General features: G+C 30.6%; 1 protein-coding gene across 1 annotated transcript; it reads right to left on the reverse strand.

Moving 5' to 3' along the window:
* Positions 1-9,235: 9,235 nt before the first annotated feature.
* On the reverse strand, positions 9,236-13,675 carry LOC125827940 (probable alpha-amylase 2). Its single transcript, XM_049507274.1, has 12 exons — positions 13,631-13,675; positions 13,352-13,502; positions 13,028-13,065; positions 12,716-12,842; positions 12,383-12,609; positions 11,478-11,623; positions 11,233-11,345; positions 10,658-10,746; positions 10,275-10,397; positions 9,979-10,014; positions 9,704-9,802; positions 9,236-9,618 (listed from the first exon to the last, which is right to left on the reverse strand). Exons 2-12 carry the CDS (start codon positions 13,383-13,385, stop codon positions 9,427-9,429), a joined length of 1,224 nt encoding a protein of 407 aa, XP_049363231.1. The 5' UTR covers positions 13,386-13,502; positions 13,631-13,675; the 3' UTR covers positions 9,236-9,426.
* Positions 13,676-19,324: the final 5,649 nt, after the last annotated feature.

Genomic DNA, 19,324 nt, shown 5'->3' on the forward strand with positions numbered 1-19,324 from the left:
CCCAATTGGGCTTAGAGAAATGGGAGATTTTAAGCATCATTAAATATCTATTGGGCAGAGTAAAATTCTTCGCATTTGAAGTAAAAAGATAACACAAACATCATTTAACTGAGTGGGATGTCATAAGTCATGAGTTCTAGTATTGAAATGATTTTGAGTTTTAGAACCAATTGTCTTCCCTTCAACATCATTATAATTGTTATACAAGTGAAATACCCAAAGTTCCATTTGCTTGCTCTCTATTTTTCCTAGAGGAAAACATGGGAACTTGGGGAGGGTAATCAGAAGAAATTTGTCACACTTGCTCTATCTTCGGTAAACAACATACCTAGTAAAATTCCACAAGTGTAGTTAGAGAGGGTAGAGTGTATGCAGACATTACGTCTATCTGGTGGAGGTAGAGAGATTGTTTCCGAAATACCCTTGGCTCTTGTTTTATCTAACATTAAAATAATATTAGAGAACTATTGGTGAATAAGTTAAATTTAGTAAAGAACACAAATAAATTTGCAAAAATCTACACGGAGAAGCAAAAAACACATTTTTTTGCCTAAGAACCGCCAAGGATGTGGTGAAATAGATGGATTTCTTCCACTCATAATCAAAAAATTTCGAGTTCCAATCCTGAAAATAAAAAAAGTCCATGAGCATTTATGGTTAGATGTTTTGTATTAGTATGCTCATTAAGTACACCTAAGGGAGTTGCTAGAAATTAATTGATGCATCAAATATGCCGTAGGGAAGAAGGTACCATTACTACTGTGAGAACAGAAATTATTCATTGCAGTTTCGTCTTGCAGTACTAGTACTAGTAGGTAACCTTTAAGGACAATATTAACTGACAAGGTCTATGAACTTGGAAAAGAGACACAGTTAACTATAAGTATTAAGTAAACAACAATAAATACAAAACCCGCAAAGGTGGTGGTTGATTTGGTTGAGAAGAGAACTAACCCTGAAGGGTAGCTCAGCTGGTAAAGGCCTGGGACAAAGTCCTTCAGGTCGCCGGTTCGAGCCCCAGCAGGGCCACTGGAGGCATTACAAACCGGCCGCGTCTCCAGGGCCCCGTGAAACTAACCGTGGTGGACCCGCCTTGAAACAGCGGGACCCGGTGGGTACAGCTAGTCGGGTTCGCAAAGCGACGCCCGGAAACCACGGTAAAAAAAAAAAAAAAAAAAAAAAAAAAGATTTGGTTGAGAAGATGATCTTTAGATCTCAAGTTCAAAATTCCCCATGTTTTCTCGGTCGAGCTCAATGCTGCCTAATGTGATTTACCTCTCCCATGTGATTTGCCGTAAACTTATTTTACACCATATAGGAAGGTTTATTAATTATTACCATGTAACAAAAAGTAGGTCCTAGGCCCGCTTTAAAAGGAGCGTAGAAAAAGAAACTTTAAGTTGCCATAATTTATTGGGAAAATGTCAGACATCAATCATGAGCCTAGCTATTCCCCTCTCCCTCTTCATTAATCCACTGTGCATGCTCATTGCAATTGTATTCAAAGTTTATAGATTTTGAGTTTATTATATGTATAATATATATCGAGTTTGAACTAGAGTGTGATAAGTATTAATTAGCTCCGCCCTTACCATCACCGACTATCCAAGCCCGGATTCAATAATCGAAAAATTCTCGAGGGCTAGTTAACTAGGCAGAAAATATAATGAGAGTGATCTTCTACATATCTTCACTTAAAAATATGACTTGTAGCACACGACAGCGTTGCACTTTTATTATTGAATCCAAAGTCAAAACCTAGCTACTACTACTATTTTCATGCTAGACTTGAGATATAGCTTGTCGATTTCAATTAGTCCATGAATGATCCCATAAACTAGATCTCACCAACGAACCGTCCATGACATTTTTGACCCAATTGTCTTTCAATTATTCAGATATAAATAACACTATCATCGTGGCATGGACAAATAATTAATTAGTTACGTACACATCCAACGCTCTTTGATTTGGATGTCATGTTATTACCTCGATAGCATATAACTCTAAAACACGATATTAGCAAGTTATCAAAAGATTAACTAAAGATTGTAGCTACTAATTAGGAGTATACATTACATACCCAAAAGAAATGACACAACAAATTAAAGAACCATCCTTTGGCAACATACATATTACATAAATACAAAACTTTCAAATCAGTGTTTGATACAAATAGTACTGGAATAACAAGTAAACTAACTATTTTCTAAAATGGGAGACATCCTCCATTTTTCTGGATCCCTTTAATTACAACAACAACATATGGTACATACATATCAGTACAATCCCACAAGTGAAGTCCGAAGAGTCTGGTGTGTACGTAGCAGATCTTGTACATACCTTGAAAGGTAGAGAGGTGGTTTCTGATAGACCGACAACAACTCAAGGATAGTCCAAACAAGTGCTAAATTGATCTTTTTCAAAAAGGAACAAATATGCATAACAAAAAGTTCTAGGTATATATAGTAATTATAAGTATAGCAAAGATTAGAAATTAATGTAACAAAATGAAGAACTTAATATGAAAAAAGATAGGGTTTTTGATGGATCAAGAATATGTTGTTAGTTTTATCAATTTCATTGCAAGAAAGAAGTTTGAACTTAGAAGATACAAAGTGAATATGGATCAAGAATGTGTCTTTTGAGGATTGAAACAAGAAAAAAAATCAAATTGAAGAAAACTAATAAATCCAAACAATATAAAGATTCGTCTTTTTATTACCTCTGGAATTTCCAAAAAAATTAAAGAGCCATCATCATCATCATCACTATCAACACAAAATCTGTTGTTCAATTAATATCAAGAAGATTTCACAAAGAGAAACCAACACAAATCTGTTGACAGTATGCCCACCTCCATTTTTTTTTTCTAAATAATAAATTATAATTTTCTAAAAAAAATAAATAGAAGATCATGAAGCTAATTGGAGGTGGACAGAATGCCAAAGAACTATGTAAGGAACCCTTTGAGAAATCTTCATGAAAATCAAGATTGTAGTCTCTCAATAATCTGCGATACTCACTATTTAATTTCTGTACTCATAATAATAATATAGTTTCAAAAGAGGGGCAGTTGAGCACTATTTAAGATGGTGGCTGAAAAAATAATTAATAGAGAGAGAGAAATGGTATTTTTGAGAAAAGGAAAGGGGAGAGATCATAAATCAGATTGGATGTTTCATTCTTCTCTTTATTCTGATTTTTGCCCCTCCTTTCAAGACACCTAACTTGTTATGATGTTGATTTGAAATTGAAATTTTATTTGAATACGTAAGAGTTAAAGTCAAAATTTTGTTGAAATTTGTAAAATATCTAGCAATCTATGAAAGTTAATAAAAAAAATCCAACTCCTATATAATATTTATCATACTATAATTCATAAATAAAATATGAAAATATCATAAGGCATCACATTATAAATCATATACTTTTGTATTTCTTTTATAAAATATAATTGTTTGTGATACTATGTTATGCCATACCCTGAACGTCGTTTCAATTTCATTTATGAAATCGCAGCCCGCTAGGGCGGCCTCCTTATGCATGGACATAGAGGCAATTTTATAATGATTCATTGATTTAACAAATCAACCCTAGAAGAACTGACTATTCTTTAATACCATTCTTTCGTATGGTACAAACAATTTATTTATATCTAATATGAATCCTTTTTTATAAAATATAAATTTATGAATCAAATTTTAATTTTTAAAAAAAGGTAAAATCACAAACATGAAATTGAACTACCTTTTATTATTAATATGTCAAATTGAAGTTGAAATTTTGTTCAAATATCATAAATAAATATAAATTTCAGAAAATAATTTTAAACTTTTATTATAGGACTAAAAAGGAGTTGGGTGTTAGGGCTAGACTCAATGTTCAAAGAGATAAATATTATTATTACTAACCTAATAATAAATCACAGTAAAAATCTTCTTAGTTACGAATCTAAAAATATGCTCCCATAATGAGTAGGCACATTAATTAGAGATTATTGTGTCCCCAAATAGGATATATGATACTCAAAGGCAAAAGATCGATATATGTTTTTGAGGTATATAAAAAAAAAAACAAGTTTCATTATTAAATACCGCATAATAACTTTTTATTATTACTCACCATATAACAAAACTTTTGGTCGGTTAACTTTTGATATATAGAATTGTGGATTACCTATAATATAAAATTTGTGATGAAATAATAAGTATATCATTATTTATTTAACAGATTTTGTTTGTGGGGCAGGTAGTCGGTCACTGGAGGTGGCATCTTAAGTATATATGCGCGGCTGCTAAAACAAATATTTTTTTTCTTCGTCTATTTTAAAATTTATATATTTATAAGTATTTTATCATGATATTCAAATTAATTGACGTATAATTTTATATTTTAGACAAATAACTTCAAAAATAAGTAAAAATAAAATTTATTTTTGAATAACAAGTGATAAAGTTTTGACGAATTTAGAAAAGAGAGCCAATAAATGGTCAATGACTTCAATTATATTGCTTCACACCTTACTGCAGTGTTCTCTCTTGTCAAAACCATTTTCCAACATCACATTTTCTTATTAATTTACTATATTGTAAAAAATAAAAAATATCGAAAGAGTAATAATCCTTTTCCACCCTTTTGTCGAGTGATACGTCGCACTCATTATACCAGCTCTCTCTTCTTAGTAATTCGAATTTCACTATGTACTTGGAATTTTTTTATTTTATCATTAGTGATAAAATATTTAGATTATGACTTTCAAAATTTATTTTAGTAAATTTGATGTCGTATAAGGTAAGTTTGGAACTAAAATAAATATGGTATAAAACGAAGCCTTGAAATAACAACACATTTTAAAAGAGGTAACAAATAAAAGAGTAATTATTATATGATTAGTCCTAATTATTATATTTTGGAAATGTATTAGAAATAATTAATACTTAATAATAAAGATAAAACAGGTATATATAATGATAAATTATCCCTTTTTTTAAAAAAAAAAATCTTATTTTTTAAGCTCTGCCTTCTGATATACTAAAAGTAAAGAACTTCTAAATTAAAACAAATAAAAATAAATATTAATTTTAAAATAGTGAATAAATAAAAATAAACAAAAGGGTAGATGTGGAATATACCATCCCATTAACACCCTTGAAAAGAGCAGCCTACCAAACTCTCATTTTATTTGGGTGCACTATTTATTGCAAAACATGAAGCACAAAGAGGGGAATCAGAAGCCCACTCCAAATATACAGTATCACATGTATTCAAAATTGAAATTTATAAGTTTTTATAATAATTTTAGATTAATATTTTATATAATAATATTTTTTTACGGTTAAATTTCTTTAGTCACTAGAAAAGTTTTTTCTTTCCTTGTAAAATCTTTAATACGAATATCGAATCTATTGAAAAAACTAAATAGATCAGCTTTTGTACACACTAGTATGATACTTTTTCCGTCTTTTTTTATTTGTCAAGTTTTAACTTAACACACCTATTCAGAAAACAATGATTAGTATAATGAGTTTATTATTTTATCCATATTAATTAATAGAGTCTTAAGCATATTTACTCACTATATTTTTTAAAGATACTAACTCAATTTTAATAAATTGAGAGTATAATAGAAAGAATAAAATTATTCTTCTTTAATTTGTCAAAAATGACTAATACAAAAGAAAAAATCAAATTAAAAATATTTGACAAATAAATAGAGACGGGAGCAGTAAAGTATTAGGGCAACACCTGAAATTGACATATTTGTTTCTTCTCCTTTAATTCTCTCTTTTACTTTCTGTAATATTAAGCCATTTAAGTGTTTCTTGAAGGTCTACTACATAACCCAGTTGGCATTTGTCAGATAGAGCCATGATTGAATCATTGGGATATTTAAGTCATTTTGAGTTTTTAACCTCAAAATAATACAAAAAATAAAAAAATAAAAAATTTATTTTTTTGTGATGGTATTGTTTGTCTAAATTGTTTTTTTGCTTGTTGCTATAAGAAAATATTGTTACAGGGTATGATATAATATACATGAAAAATAATTCAAAAAAAAAAAAGTTCATCGCTATAATAAAATGTTATAATTGAGGAGAATTATTATAGGAAAGTCTGACCATACAAATATTTATTTTTCTACTTCCTTACCTTATGCCTTTAATATACCAAAAATTTTTTTGTCACAAGTAGGGTTGGAGTTAGCGTTCAAGCTAGCAAATTGATAAAATTCAATAATTTTAATCAAATTATTATATGTGCCTGTATTAGGAAAAAAATATTTTTAGAATTCGTAAACTCAAATTCTAGATCCACACCTTCTAGCCCCAAAATTATTAAAATGTCATTTTTTTGGTATAGTTTTGATAATATCCTAGCATCATGCTTACCACAATAAAAAGGGTATCATTTGGAGAAAATAGATTTTGACCTTTTGAAATTAATCAGTACTTACTAATTTTTTGGGGAGGCAATTTTGGTGACATGAAAAACTTTAATTATATAACTTTTTAGACATGGATTTTCTTACTAGTATAATAATTATTTATGGTTGTTGGTCCATTAATTCTTCACTTTATGATATTATGAAGTGCCTCCACTTTAGTTCAGCATGCAAATTGCCTTTTTCCTCTATTAATTGTAGTGGGTTGTGGGGAGTAGTAAGTACTTCTTCATTTTTAATCAAAATGTTTTAGGTTTAAGTTTCCTTGTGTATGGAGTCGTCTTTGTGAGTACTTTACACTCCAATGTGAGACTTTTCGGCACAAATCCAGATTTAGTGGGACATCGGATGGAAAAAAAAACATCATTTCAGAACCATCTAAATTCATGACATGTGTTATTAGATTTTATAAATTTATTTTTTTAAGCTACGTGATTTTCATCGAATCCAAAAATATGTATATATTGTGAATGTATATAATAATATTATCTCCATGTAGAATTCGATCGCCTTAGATATAACATGTGTTACGTTCCTTCTTCAAAAAATTGTCAATTACAACAAATCACTTTGTAATGTAGGCCTAATTTAGTAATGTAAGAAACAAAATAAATCATATAATTTTTCTTAAAATATATCATATGCTTTTCATGATTATGAAGTACCCACTCTACTATTTACTGGGGTTCTTGCAGGTCCTGATGCTGAATTCTTTTGATTAATAAATAACTTTGACGCAAAGTTCTCTAAGTTAAAATTAAAGTAGTACATTGTGAATTAATATAATTGTATTTTAAACTTTAGAACTATCATATTATTGCATAAACAAAAAAAATATGCATTAATGAGAATAGTTATTAATTATTATTGGTAATATTAATGAGTCTTTTTTTGTTTTAATTTCACCAAAATGCATCTCGTTTAACTAATCAATGTTTTCAAAGTCATTTTCTGGATATATACATAGAGAGATTGTTGAATGACGAATTAAGAAATAAAGATGGATTCAGAATTTTAAAATTTTGAATTTTCTTATAACAATTTTTCAAGTTGATATAATAATAATTAAATTTTCGATCAAATATATATCCAATTTTGATAAAAGTTTAATAATTTTTATGTGGATTCATAGATTACATTATATTATAGTTCGTCTTTGACAAGAAGAGACAAATAGTATTTTTAGATCTACCAGCTCAGTGCTCCCCCCCTCCCCCCCCCCCCCCCTTTTTATTTTTTGCTATAAGATAATCATACGTATGATTTAGATCATCTTACCAATTTAGTGCACATAATGATTAGGGGTTTGCTAAAAGGTAGTGCCTTAATTTAAAGAAACCATGCATGCAGTGGAAATAATGAATTATGTTTAATTAATGATTCTATATAGTAATTGAACAATATTATTGATTAATTTAATTAAGAGCATCTTCTTCAACTTCAAGACACAACATGATCATGTAACTCTGCATGTAATTGTAATTTGTATGTCTTGAGAAATATTTGCTTATGCATGTAATTATTATTATTAATTGTGTGTGTTAATCGAAAATTTATTGGGTTGACTAATATTCGAATTTGTATCACGTAGGCTTATTAAGAGGCTAAAACACTTTTTATGAAAATAAACTTCATTTCATAATTCGAATGAAATATCTGATTAAGAATAGAGAAGTTTTATCTATCTATGTCGTTAGACTCATTACATCGCTTGGTAGTCAATCATTTGAGTTAATAGTTGGAAAAACTAGAGTTGAGGTTATGTACTTTTTGTTTTTGGAATATATATATACTATTGAGTTGAAATTTTGAATTATTCCTTCAACCAAAAGTAAACCAAAAAAATTTCAACCCTACCTTCTACATTTTTGACTTTTAACCCTAGGTAAATTATGATTAAGGTGAATATTAATAAAGTTGAGTTTTCCTATAGATAACGTAAATTGGTAAAAAGACATTGGGAATAGAAGCTAGGGGAGATGATTATGGACTAAAAAAAAACCAACTTTAATTAAATGATGGATGATATGTTTTTTAAAACAGTGTGCATCACGTGATAAAGACACGAGGGAGAAATATGAAAATATAATGATAATTTTGGGTTATTTATTGTATGATAAAAGAGATTTTTTTATTTTTTTTTGAGATGTTGATAGGGGCTTTGAGTTTTCAAGATATAAATCATGAGATGTATGACGATTTGCTATGATGTGATGTGAGGAATCTCTCTTTTTTCGACGCAACTCCATGTTATCCCTTCATTTCAATTAAACAGTCATTAGGTGATTTCTGGGTACCTTCGTATCTATTGTCGTATAAGGCAGAGTATTGACTAGTCAAGAACGTTCACGTAGATGCTCAGATGAATGTGAGGGAATACTAGGAGAAGGAAGGTTAGGAGCGAAGCTAAACAGGTAAGGTGGGAGTGGCGTTCATGGCAAAATTAAGGAAGCAAACCTGTGGTTCGGGCATGTGAAGAATAGGTTTGTAGATGCGCTAGTACGAAGGTATGAGAGACTGACTATAGTATGAATTAAAAGTGGTAGAGGCAGGTCGAAGAAGAACTGGGGAAGGTGCTTAGATAGGACATGACAAAGTTTCAGCTTACTAAACGATCCTAGATAGGAAGGTATACTGATCGAGAAATCGGGTAGAAAATTAGTAAATAGCAGAGTATTGCCACATTTTTTTATATAAGAAACAAAAGATAACCCTTCGATCTTGTGACATGAAAATAGCTTCTTCCGTCTTACCAAACGATAATTGAATAAATAAACCTAAACCTCCTTATTACATTGCATTGATCAAGAACACTTTTATTACCAAAACTACATCCCATGTTGCAATGTCTAATGAACAGGAAAAAAAAACTCATCACTCCATCCAAGCCTGTAGAGGCGGATCTAGTATTAGAAGTAGGTGCTCGGGTTTAAAACATATATATTTCGACTAATATATTAAGTAACGGAATAGCTGCAAGATTACTTCTGCCAGACTGCATAGCGATGGCCACTGGTCACGAGGGTCCACTCTTTCCCAGCAGGGCACCATGATCCGTCCCCAATCTTCATGCTAACCTTTTCATCAATGGTTGCAGCGTATAAGTTTGGCTGTGCCTCAAGAATCCTTATAGATGAACGGCTGTGTATGCCTTGATTCCTCCGAATAGCAATCTGAAACATACATTTCAAACATTAGGATCGTCCAACTCTGACTGTTCACTCAATTTGTGTCAATAGTTAATAGATATTGACATACCAGCTTTACAATTTGGTCATGCATGGAATTATCCCATTCGTAGAAATGGTCATAGAAAACTGATGGTATCCCTGGGTGTGTAAGAATGTATGCATAGCCCTGGAGTGATAAGTATAAGACCAGATTGCACAAAAGATGATCATGAAAAATAAGATCTAAACATTTGTATAGTAGGAGAAATATGTAAACTAGAAGAACTTGAGGAATACAATATAGAAGTAGAAATAAGCTCGCAAGTCGAGCATTTAAATGTGACGGATAGATGTTGGAAATACCTCCATAACATGACGTGAAGGGAAAGGCCAATGCGCCTACAAGGTGAGCTCATTATGTTAGTTGAGTAATCAAGGGAAAATATTTCAGTTTCCGTGATAAGAAAAATATCAAAGAGAGTAAATGATCCAAGATGCTAAATTCAAAAACAGATCAAATGAATGAATTGCATAACCTATGCGACTGCATTAACGAAATCATACAGTAGAATGGTCATGTAGCATCATAGGAAATGAAGCAGCGAAACCAAAGCAGAGACTAATAATCAGCTAGATGCAAATCAGACAACATCAAGAACCTGAGTTGATCCAGTGTCGTGATTATCAATAAAAGTGACAGCCCTTGAAGGCCACAATCCTAAAACTCCTGGTGGCTTCCCCTTAGAGTCACGCAAACGCCAGAATTCTCCTTTGACTGCTTCCTGTCAATGCATATACATAATATAGGTTAGCACTATTTTCTGGTATATCCTCACTGAGTCACAGACAAATCTCCGAATAAATAACTTGAACAAGAAATATACATGTCATCAAAATTCATTTGGATTTGCTACCATTACTAAATTTGACCTGAAATCGTGTAGTCTTTGATACTAATATCAGATGAAAAGGGCCCATCATTTTTATTAGGATCTTAAGTTTAATAGTCAATAAATCTAGAGTCTCGTGTTTAAATGGATACCTGAAGGACTGCTTTTGTTGTAAAATCGAATGCAGTCGAAAGTTGTCCCGCGCCATCAATCCAATTGATGATTCTTTGCCTGTGACTATCTGCATATAACAAATAAAGCTACCTTTAATATATAGACAGAACAAAGATATCTACAGAAGGGGGAAACCAAGGTATGGATATGCTCTGCCTCCACATTGTGTTACTAGATACATGGAAATTGTCAACTACTTGGATCACATTATGTAGATTGTAGCTCAACACTGATGATTTAATAAGATTGTAAAACTTGGATGAAGATATGTAGCTTCCTGTTACCTCAGAAGTTGACTTTTTTGAGGCACTTCATATGGTCTGCAGATGTTTTATTTGTCCTTCAATTTCTCTCTTTTTTTTAATGGAACTTAGATGGTTAAGAATTTAAAGACATTTAATTATGACACAGCATAAGACAGATTTTCACATCAATAAGTTCTCTTGTCTCGAAAGGTCATTCCTAAAACTTGCTCATCTCTCCTTGCTTAAAGAAATTCAACATTGATGGCGCCAACTGTTAGAAAGGTGAATATATCTAAGTCACATAATACCTTGGTTGTAATCCAAATTGCTGCCCTTGTAATTGCAAGTGTCCCAGTATTCTCCAACTGCAAATATTGGCTCAGCTCCCTCGATATATTCCTTTACATACTTCGAAGCATAACTAAAGTTGAGAGAAAGGAAATCTCAGCTCTTTGCAAATGGAAAGACATCAAACAAACGAAAAGAAAATGGAAATCCTGCCTTGGAGGGAAAGGGGTACATAGAGAACTTCAGAAAGCAAGTGCACATTTACCCTTTGGCAAAATCAAAACGAAAATCTTGGAAGCCAACAGAGGATCTTAGCCACCGCATCCAGTCAATGAGATCTTTCCGGACAAAGGATTGTGTATGATCTATATTTGGAACTCCATTAAAGTTGTCTCCAGTGCTTTTGTTACCCTGGAAGATATCCTTAAGTATGAGAGTATACTCCGAAGGTGTTTTACTTGGAAATTGAAAATATGCAAGAAGAAAAAATCACTTATCCATAATATCTATTTTCAGACATCACATTCAATTGATTATCTGAAAGTTCATTCGCTGCAGAAATGAGCTAAACTACAGAACACCAATTATTAGACTGATGAGTATAAACCACTCAAAATACTAGACACTGAATTCCAGAAGTTAAAAGAACTAATGGTGAAGGTAGCCTGAAACTGAAGCCACATGAATTCAAGCTATTAACTCAAAGTTGTAGTCTTTGATATTCGATATGTAAAAATAGGCAGCAAAATTTGCAAAAGGGGACAACTCTTCTAAATTTTAATACTGAAAATTTATCAAAATGAGTCTTCTTAAATAGGAAGATAAAAAATAAGGTTTATCTAATTTACTTCCAATTATTTGAAACTTACTGAAGGAATCATAAGTTTTAGTAAGGTTAATACATTAAACCAAGCTTAATGTTAACTAATGTTAGCATCAGAGCTTCTTGATCTTGGCTTGGCGAATAGAAGTAGGTGGTTCATTTCCAGGAGAGGAATCTATCATCTATGCCACTCTAGCAAAAATAAAAGTGTACACGAAAAATGAACATCATATACTAGAGAAAATTGTACTCATTAATTCTATGATCAAGTAGATGCAGATGAAAGGATAAATAAATGTCTAAAGCTGCATATCCTTGAAGCAAGATTTCAGTTACAGCATCCTTACCCTTCCACCAGTGCAAGATGTAATAGCATGTTCATCCCAAGACATAGGAATTCCATCATAGCGGTTGTACATTCCGCCATGCCCTTGAGTAGTCCCAACACGATGGTTAATGACTATGTCCGCCATCGCTCTAACTTTGTACTGCTTCATCTTATTAAGTAAAGCTTTTAAGAGATCCTCAGAACCATATTTAGAATTGAGAGAATAAAGGTTCTGTGGAAGGTAACCTATGATGAAAAACAACAACACAAAAGATAATTAATAACTATCAAAAGAGAAGCTGAAAGAGCGCAGAGACAACAACTCAAATGACTAAACACTTTTACTTTCAACCTTCAGGAGCCAATGACTGACACACCGGAGGCAGCCAAGCAGTTGTGAAACCAGACTTTGCAATATCAGGAACTTTCGTATCTAAATTTATCCACCAATCATGTTTATGAGATTCCCAGTCGAATGCCTGCGTGGACAATATATAAGACTTTTCTACTTATGAACAGAATTGACACTGATCAATGTTTACTTCTCAATTGTATTTTCCATTTCTTTATGTTCAAAACAATTGTTCTGACGGATAATGCATCAACATTCAGCCTTCAACAAATTGTAATATGAAACTAATAATTCTTTGAAAGATAATATCACCTGCAATATGATCTCCTTTCCATTGCGTATCACAACCACTACAAGCACATGAAAATAATAGTTCAGTTAGCATTCATCAGTATAATCCCCCTTCAAAAATCTAAGTCTTATGAAATACAGTGATTGCTAGAGCTCGTCATGTAAGGAATTATACTAGTCTTAACAGAAAATAGGGCATGCACATCCCAATCATTTACTCTTAGAACTGGTAAAGTTTTAAATGAACTACCAAAATATTTTGTTCAAATCTTCGCCTTTATTAAGTTCAAATCTCCGTCTTCCTTCTCAATTATGAAGCATATATAAAGGAAAAGAGAACCTTACATGGATCAGACTGCTGACTTTCATCAAGCCCCATAATGGATTGTAGTTGAGATTAGACGTCCCTTGCTAACTCGAACCCACAACCTGTGTTTGCTCGTTCAGGGGAAAAAGCCGATCGCAGCTTGAAATTACGTTCCTCAACCTAGATACTCTGGTATTTATACAGACGAAAAGTGAAATTAGTCAAATCGGATCGATTCCTCTGATAAGGAATCATAAATTCTCAACCGTGAAACGGAAAAAGGAGAATTGCAATTGAAGAAAAGTAGGAATCTCTACCAGTAAAAAAATTGAAAATTCGATCACCACATAAACCAGAAATACAAAAAGAAACAATATTTTTAACTTTATTTTTATGAAATGTAGTTGAGATTCGAGGAATTTATAGAAAGTAATCCATTTTCTGGATTCGTTCCGCTCCGAAATCGTTCGTCAGTGATATCCATGTTTCGCGGTGAATAGGCAGTGACACATGGCAACGGTTCATTGGAAGGTTGGAACTGACGGCTGTGGGGTGGAGGAGATAGACGACGCGTCGAGAATAGTGCGGTGGCGGTGACGACGGCGACTGTCCATTGGCGTAGTGACAGTTCATACGAATTGCGGCCGAAAGAGGGCGCAAAATGTCAAATTGAGATCATAATCAATAATCAATAATCAATTAAACAACCAACTTATCCCGGTTCAATTTATTTGTTTTGTTTTTCTTTTTAATCCATTTCAAAAAGAATATTTCTTTATACTTTGATATTTTTTTCGTAAATTTTGTGTCAAATCATTAAATTTGTCATTGAATTTAATTTAATTTTCTATTCACGGACATGTTCAATTGAACATATAAACAAATTAAGAAGTGTTTTTATTAAATATTTTCACCTCAAGTTATACGAGGAAAGGAATCAATGTTTTAAAAGGCGGAGTCGTGAGGCGAAGCATTTTACTTAATTTAGGGATAGACGTAAGCCTCGAGACGTGGGGTGTAAGCCCTATGGATCTTTAAATTTTTAATTTATAATATAGTATAATAATATAATAATACAAAATTATAAAAATACATCAAAGTTTGAAAATAATTACAAACATGATTAATGAAACTCATAGAAAATAAAACTTCCAACATTATTATACAAGCATAAATAATCTAATATCTTAACTTTTTAATAATAAAAGAATCATTATTTCTAAAAATATATTTTTTATTATATTATACAATTCACCACTAAAAGAAAATAATAAATAAAACTTACTAGTATTATAATAAAAGCATCACTCAATGATGAGTAAAAATAAAATTACTTTCAAATAGCTATATAAAATATGATAACTTTGAGATTTATGACAAAACCATGAAGATCAATGATCTTCAATGATAAGTTAAAAAGTAAAATTTCGTTACATATTTTTAAAAGAAATGTTACGTAATGTATAATCACATTCATAATGTTATCAAATAGTAAAGATGTGATACTACAACTTGTTATTTGAGTTACTCTCAATCTTCTTATATGTATAGATTAAAAAATTATGAAGTATCATTCATTCATTCAAGAATTATGAGGGATGTGAGACCAAAAAAATATATATATTTTAATCATTATTTGTCTTACATTTATTATTTATATTTGTCTTTTTTGAGTATGAATTTTATGAATGGTGCTAAATAGTGTATTTTATTTGTAGGATTAAATTGGAGTAAAGTTGAAAAAGTTTAAAGCTAAAACGAATTAAATATGAAAGATTGAAGAAGAAAAAACAAACAGACATCTTAATGAGTTAAATTGAATATAATAATATATAAATGTATGAATTGAAAGGAGAATTAGAGTTGTAATAGGAAACTTACCTGTCGGCACGTGTCAGGCAGCAACAATTGAAGACGCGCATAATTTGGACGAGCACTGTTCACGCGGAAATCAAAATTCCGTTTAATGAGTTAAATTGAATATAATAGAGTAATATATAAATGTATGAATTGAAAGGAGAATTAGAGTTGTAACAGGAAACTTACCTGTCGGCACGTGTCAGGCAGCAACAATTGAAGACGCGCATAATTTGGACGAGCACTGTTCACGCGGAAATCAAAATTTCGTTTGGTTTTGGTTTTCCAATTTATTTTTGACTCAGTTATTTTATTTGAGGTTTTTTCTACATCTATAAAGAATTCATAAAAATAATTATTTTGGGAGATTAGGCAGAGGGAAGATCAATTACTTGATCACCTGCTAAATTAATATAGAATTAATTTTCAATACTAGCTATTCCTATACTCTATATATATTTTTTCTAACTTATTTTTATGTGCATTGATATGAATAAAGGATAAAATAGTAAATTTAATCAATCTATTAATGACTTCTTAATCACCATATAAAATAGAAAGTACTCAATGGAACCAAAGTAACATATTAGAATATGAATTGTGTTTGAATAGCCATAATTTTGGAGTGAAAAGAAAAACCGTTCTACCAAAAAAAAGAAAGAAAAGAATAGGGAATAAGTAGTGTTCTAATGGAACTAGGGTTGTTCATGGTTATAAAATCAAATGGATTCGCAATCCGAATTAAATCGATTAAAAAAATCAATATTTGGTTTGATTTGATTAGGTTTGGCTTTAAATTTTGAAAAACCGATATTATTTGATTTGGTTTTGATTTTACTGAAAATTAACCGCAAAAATAATCAAACCGAACAGAGAAGTCATATATATAAATTTTATAATTATTTATAAATAAATTATTTTGATAAATTTAATTAACTCAAGTCTTTAATTTTACTATTTTCTGAAGTCAAACACTTAAATTTTAGCCCAACTATTAAAACCCTAAATCCCTCAATATTCATTACTTTAAAGATCACACTTTCTCTGTTCTTTATAAACTTTTCTAAGGCAACATTGAATAATTTAAAGCTCAAGCTAAAGAAGATGGTAATTGATTAATTTTGACTATGAAATATTGGTTGTTGTTTTTTTGAGAAATAATTTCTCAATATTTTAAGGTGTAATTTTATAGAAAAGTTTATTGATAAGATAGATGTTGAGATCTCCTGAATATTGAACCAATTTTATACTACTAACAATGAGTTTTTTAGTTTTTGAAACTTGGTACATTGGATGAATCACTTTGTTCGTGTAATAGCTTATGTGTAATAGCTTATTTGTGAATTATTCATGTACTAAGTGTTTGTGTCTATCGAGATGCATATGTTCTCAACAAACTTATTACTTTCGAACCGGAAAAACCTAACCAAACCGATGATAACCAAACCAACGGTTATTTTTTGATTTGATTTGGTTTGATTTTAGAAATTTAAAATTCGATTTAAATTAGTTTGATTTTGATTTTAACTAATAACCGGTCCAAACGAACCATGAACACCCCTAAATGGAACTATTGGAATTGCTAGAGTTAATTATGAATCGTTTGGGATTTGCTGCATAGGTTGTTTTGTTAATTCATTAGGACTTTGAAATTTTTTCTTAAAACCTTGCATAAATTATGGGGTTTTTTTAAACAAGAATTTTGAGGAATAGAACATAATTTTCTTCTTGCAAAGAAGAAAAAACAATCTGAATTGCATAGTTTCCTCCGAATAAATTAAAAAAGAAGAAGTCAATAATCAAAAGTATATGACGTCATTTTTCAACTTTATCATAAAGTAGTATTTGAAGCTTTGAAAAAATAAAAGTAGAGCTGAGCTAGATGGAAAAAGTATGGTGATTAGGGAAGGCCGGAAGGGCTTAAGTCATATGCAGTTCCTTAAAGTTGTTCGCATATAATAATATAAAATTATAAAAATACATCAAAGTTTGAAATAATTACAAACATGATTAAAGAAACTCGTAGAAAATAAAACTTCTAACATTATTATACAAGCATAAATAATCTAATATCTTAACTTTTTAATAATAAAAGAATCATTATTTCTAATTTATTTTTTATTATATTATACAATTCACCCCTAGAAGAAAATAATAAATAAAACTTACTAGTATTATAATAAAAACATCACTCAATGATGAGTAAAAATAAAATTACTTTCAAATAGCTATATAAAATATGATAAATTTGAGATTTATGACAAAACCATGAAGATCAATGATAAGTTAAAAAGTAAAATTTCGTTACATATTTTTAAAAGAAATGTTACGTAATGTATAATCACCTTCATAATGTTATCAAATAGTAAAGATGTGATACTACAACTTGTTATTTGAGTTACTCTCCATCTTCTTATATGTATAGATTAAAAAAATTATGAAGTATCATTCATTCATTCATTCAAGAATTATGAGGGTCAACAATGTTAAATAAAGATTTTAACGCATAATTTGTCTAAGATCTGTTAGGCGAGCCTCAGTATTAGGAGTTGAGCGTACTTAGTGTGTACAGTCCGGTGCTTAGGGCGTAAGTCTTATAGAACTAAGTCTCACACTTGAGTATCAGGGCATTTTGCTAGAGTCCCGCCCCAGGGCGAGTCCCAACAGAATCTTTTAAAACACTGCAAGGAATATTGTGCATACTTTCAAGTATTCAATTACGTAGATAAGTTAACCATTTGAAGTTAATGTATATAGTTTTTTTTTTTAAAAAAAAAAACAATAATTAAGTGTTAACTTATGTAATATCACTAATATGTGCTCGTAGACACCAGCAAAGAAAAATAAAAAGATTATATAAAAAATGTCTAATAAAACATAATTCTATCATGTCGCGCTAATTCAATTTACAAATAAGTTGTTTTGCCATTTATATTATTTTTTGTATAATTTTCAATTACTCAAATTTAAACTTTAAAATATCGAGTTAATCAATTCTATTTAGTTATTATATTGTTTGTTTTTATTTTAATTTCTCCACTATTTTTTACCTGGCTATTTAATAGAGTACTATTTAACTTTTCTTATTAATTTTTATAAATTTTATTTGAGCCGAAATTTAGTTGAAAAACAATTTTTATATAATAAAATATTATCTACACATCGTTCGAACTTCTAATCAAACCTCACTTATATGATATTTTATTAGTATAAATTTCATAAATAGTCATTAAACTTTTTTTCTTTTTGCCACTAAAATCACGGAACTTTGTTTTGTCACGTAAAACTACAAACGAAAAAGGAAATAAAGAGAGAATTTAGAATAAAAATAGTATAAATATTTTCTTCCAAAAAAGGAAATAAAGAGAGAATAACCCACAAGCCACAGATGAAGGACGAATGCAGCACTAAGAAATTGTACAAAGCGCAATTTAAATTGTACGAGTAAAAATTTAGATCGGAATCTGTTCTTTTTCTTCTTATACTTCACTATGATGTTTTCTCTGAGTAGTTCTTCCTTTGGGAACTAGAAGTAATCACAATTTGGTATGTCTTTTCTACTCTTTTGGATATATTTTCTAGCTAAGCTTTTTACAAACCGGTTGATTTGCACATACAATGTGTTTCTTTGATGAATTTTATCTTTATAGCCAATTAATTAAGATATCAACAATGCTTATGCCTTAAATTTTAAAGTGGATTGTGCGTCTAAGTTGTTTGATAATATGCCTCAGTTCACTTATTTCAAGTTTCCTGTTGATAAGTAAAGTCAAATCTTATCTTGGTGATTTTGGCTCTACTGTTCAAGATGTGGGAACTATATATGTTCCCACTGATCACCCCAGTGTTTCCTGTTGATAAGTTCATTTGTTTGCTCATATATTATTTATAATACTCCCTTTGTAATGTAAATCTACAGATGACAGGGTTAAGAAAATCATTTAAGGATTGTGTTAAGTAGAGTATAGAATGCTTCAGACCGCACGCTGAGGCTGCTAAATGATTTCATACCTATTTGATTTTTAGAGATAATATGAACCTCTCCTGTGAGGGCAGAATGTCGTGTACTATCACATTGTCTAACTCTTATGCTTATATTTCTTGGCATTAATTTATTAGTCCTTTATATGTCATTACCATTTACTTTTCTATAT

This window comes from Solanum verrucosum, unplaced genomic scaffold, assembly GCF_900185275.1.
Source record: "Solanum verrucosum unplaced genomic scaffold, falcon-dt-bn FXZP01000064.1, whole genome shotgun sequence".
Taxonomy (NCBI): Eukaryota; Viridiplantae; Streptophyta; class Magnoliopsida; order Solanales; family Solanaceae; genus Solanum; species Solanum verrucosum.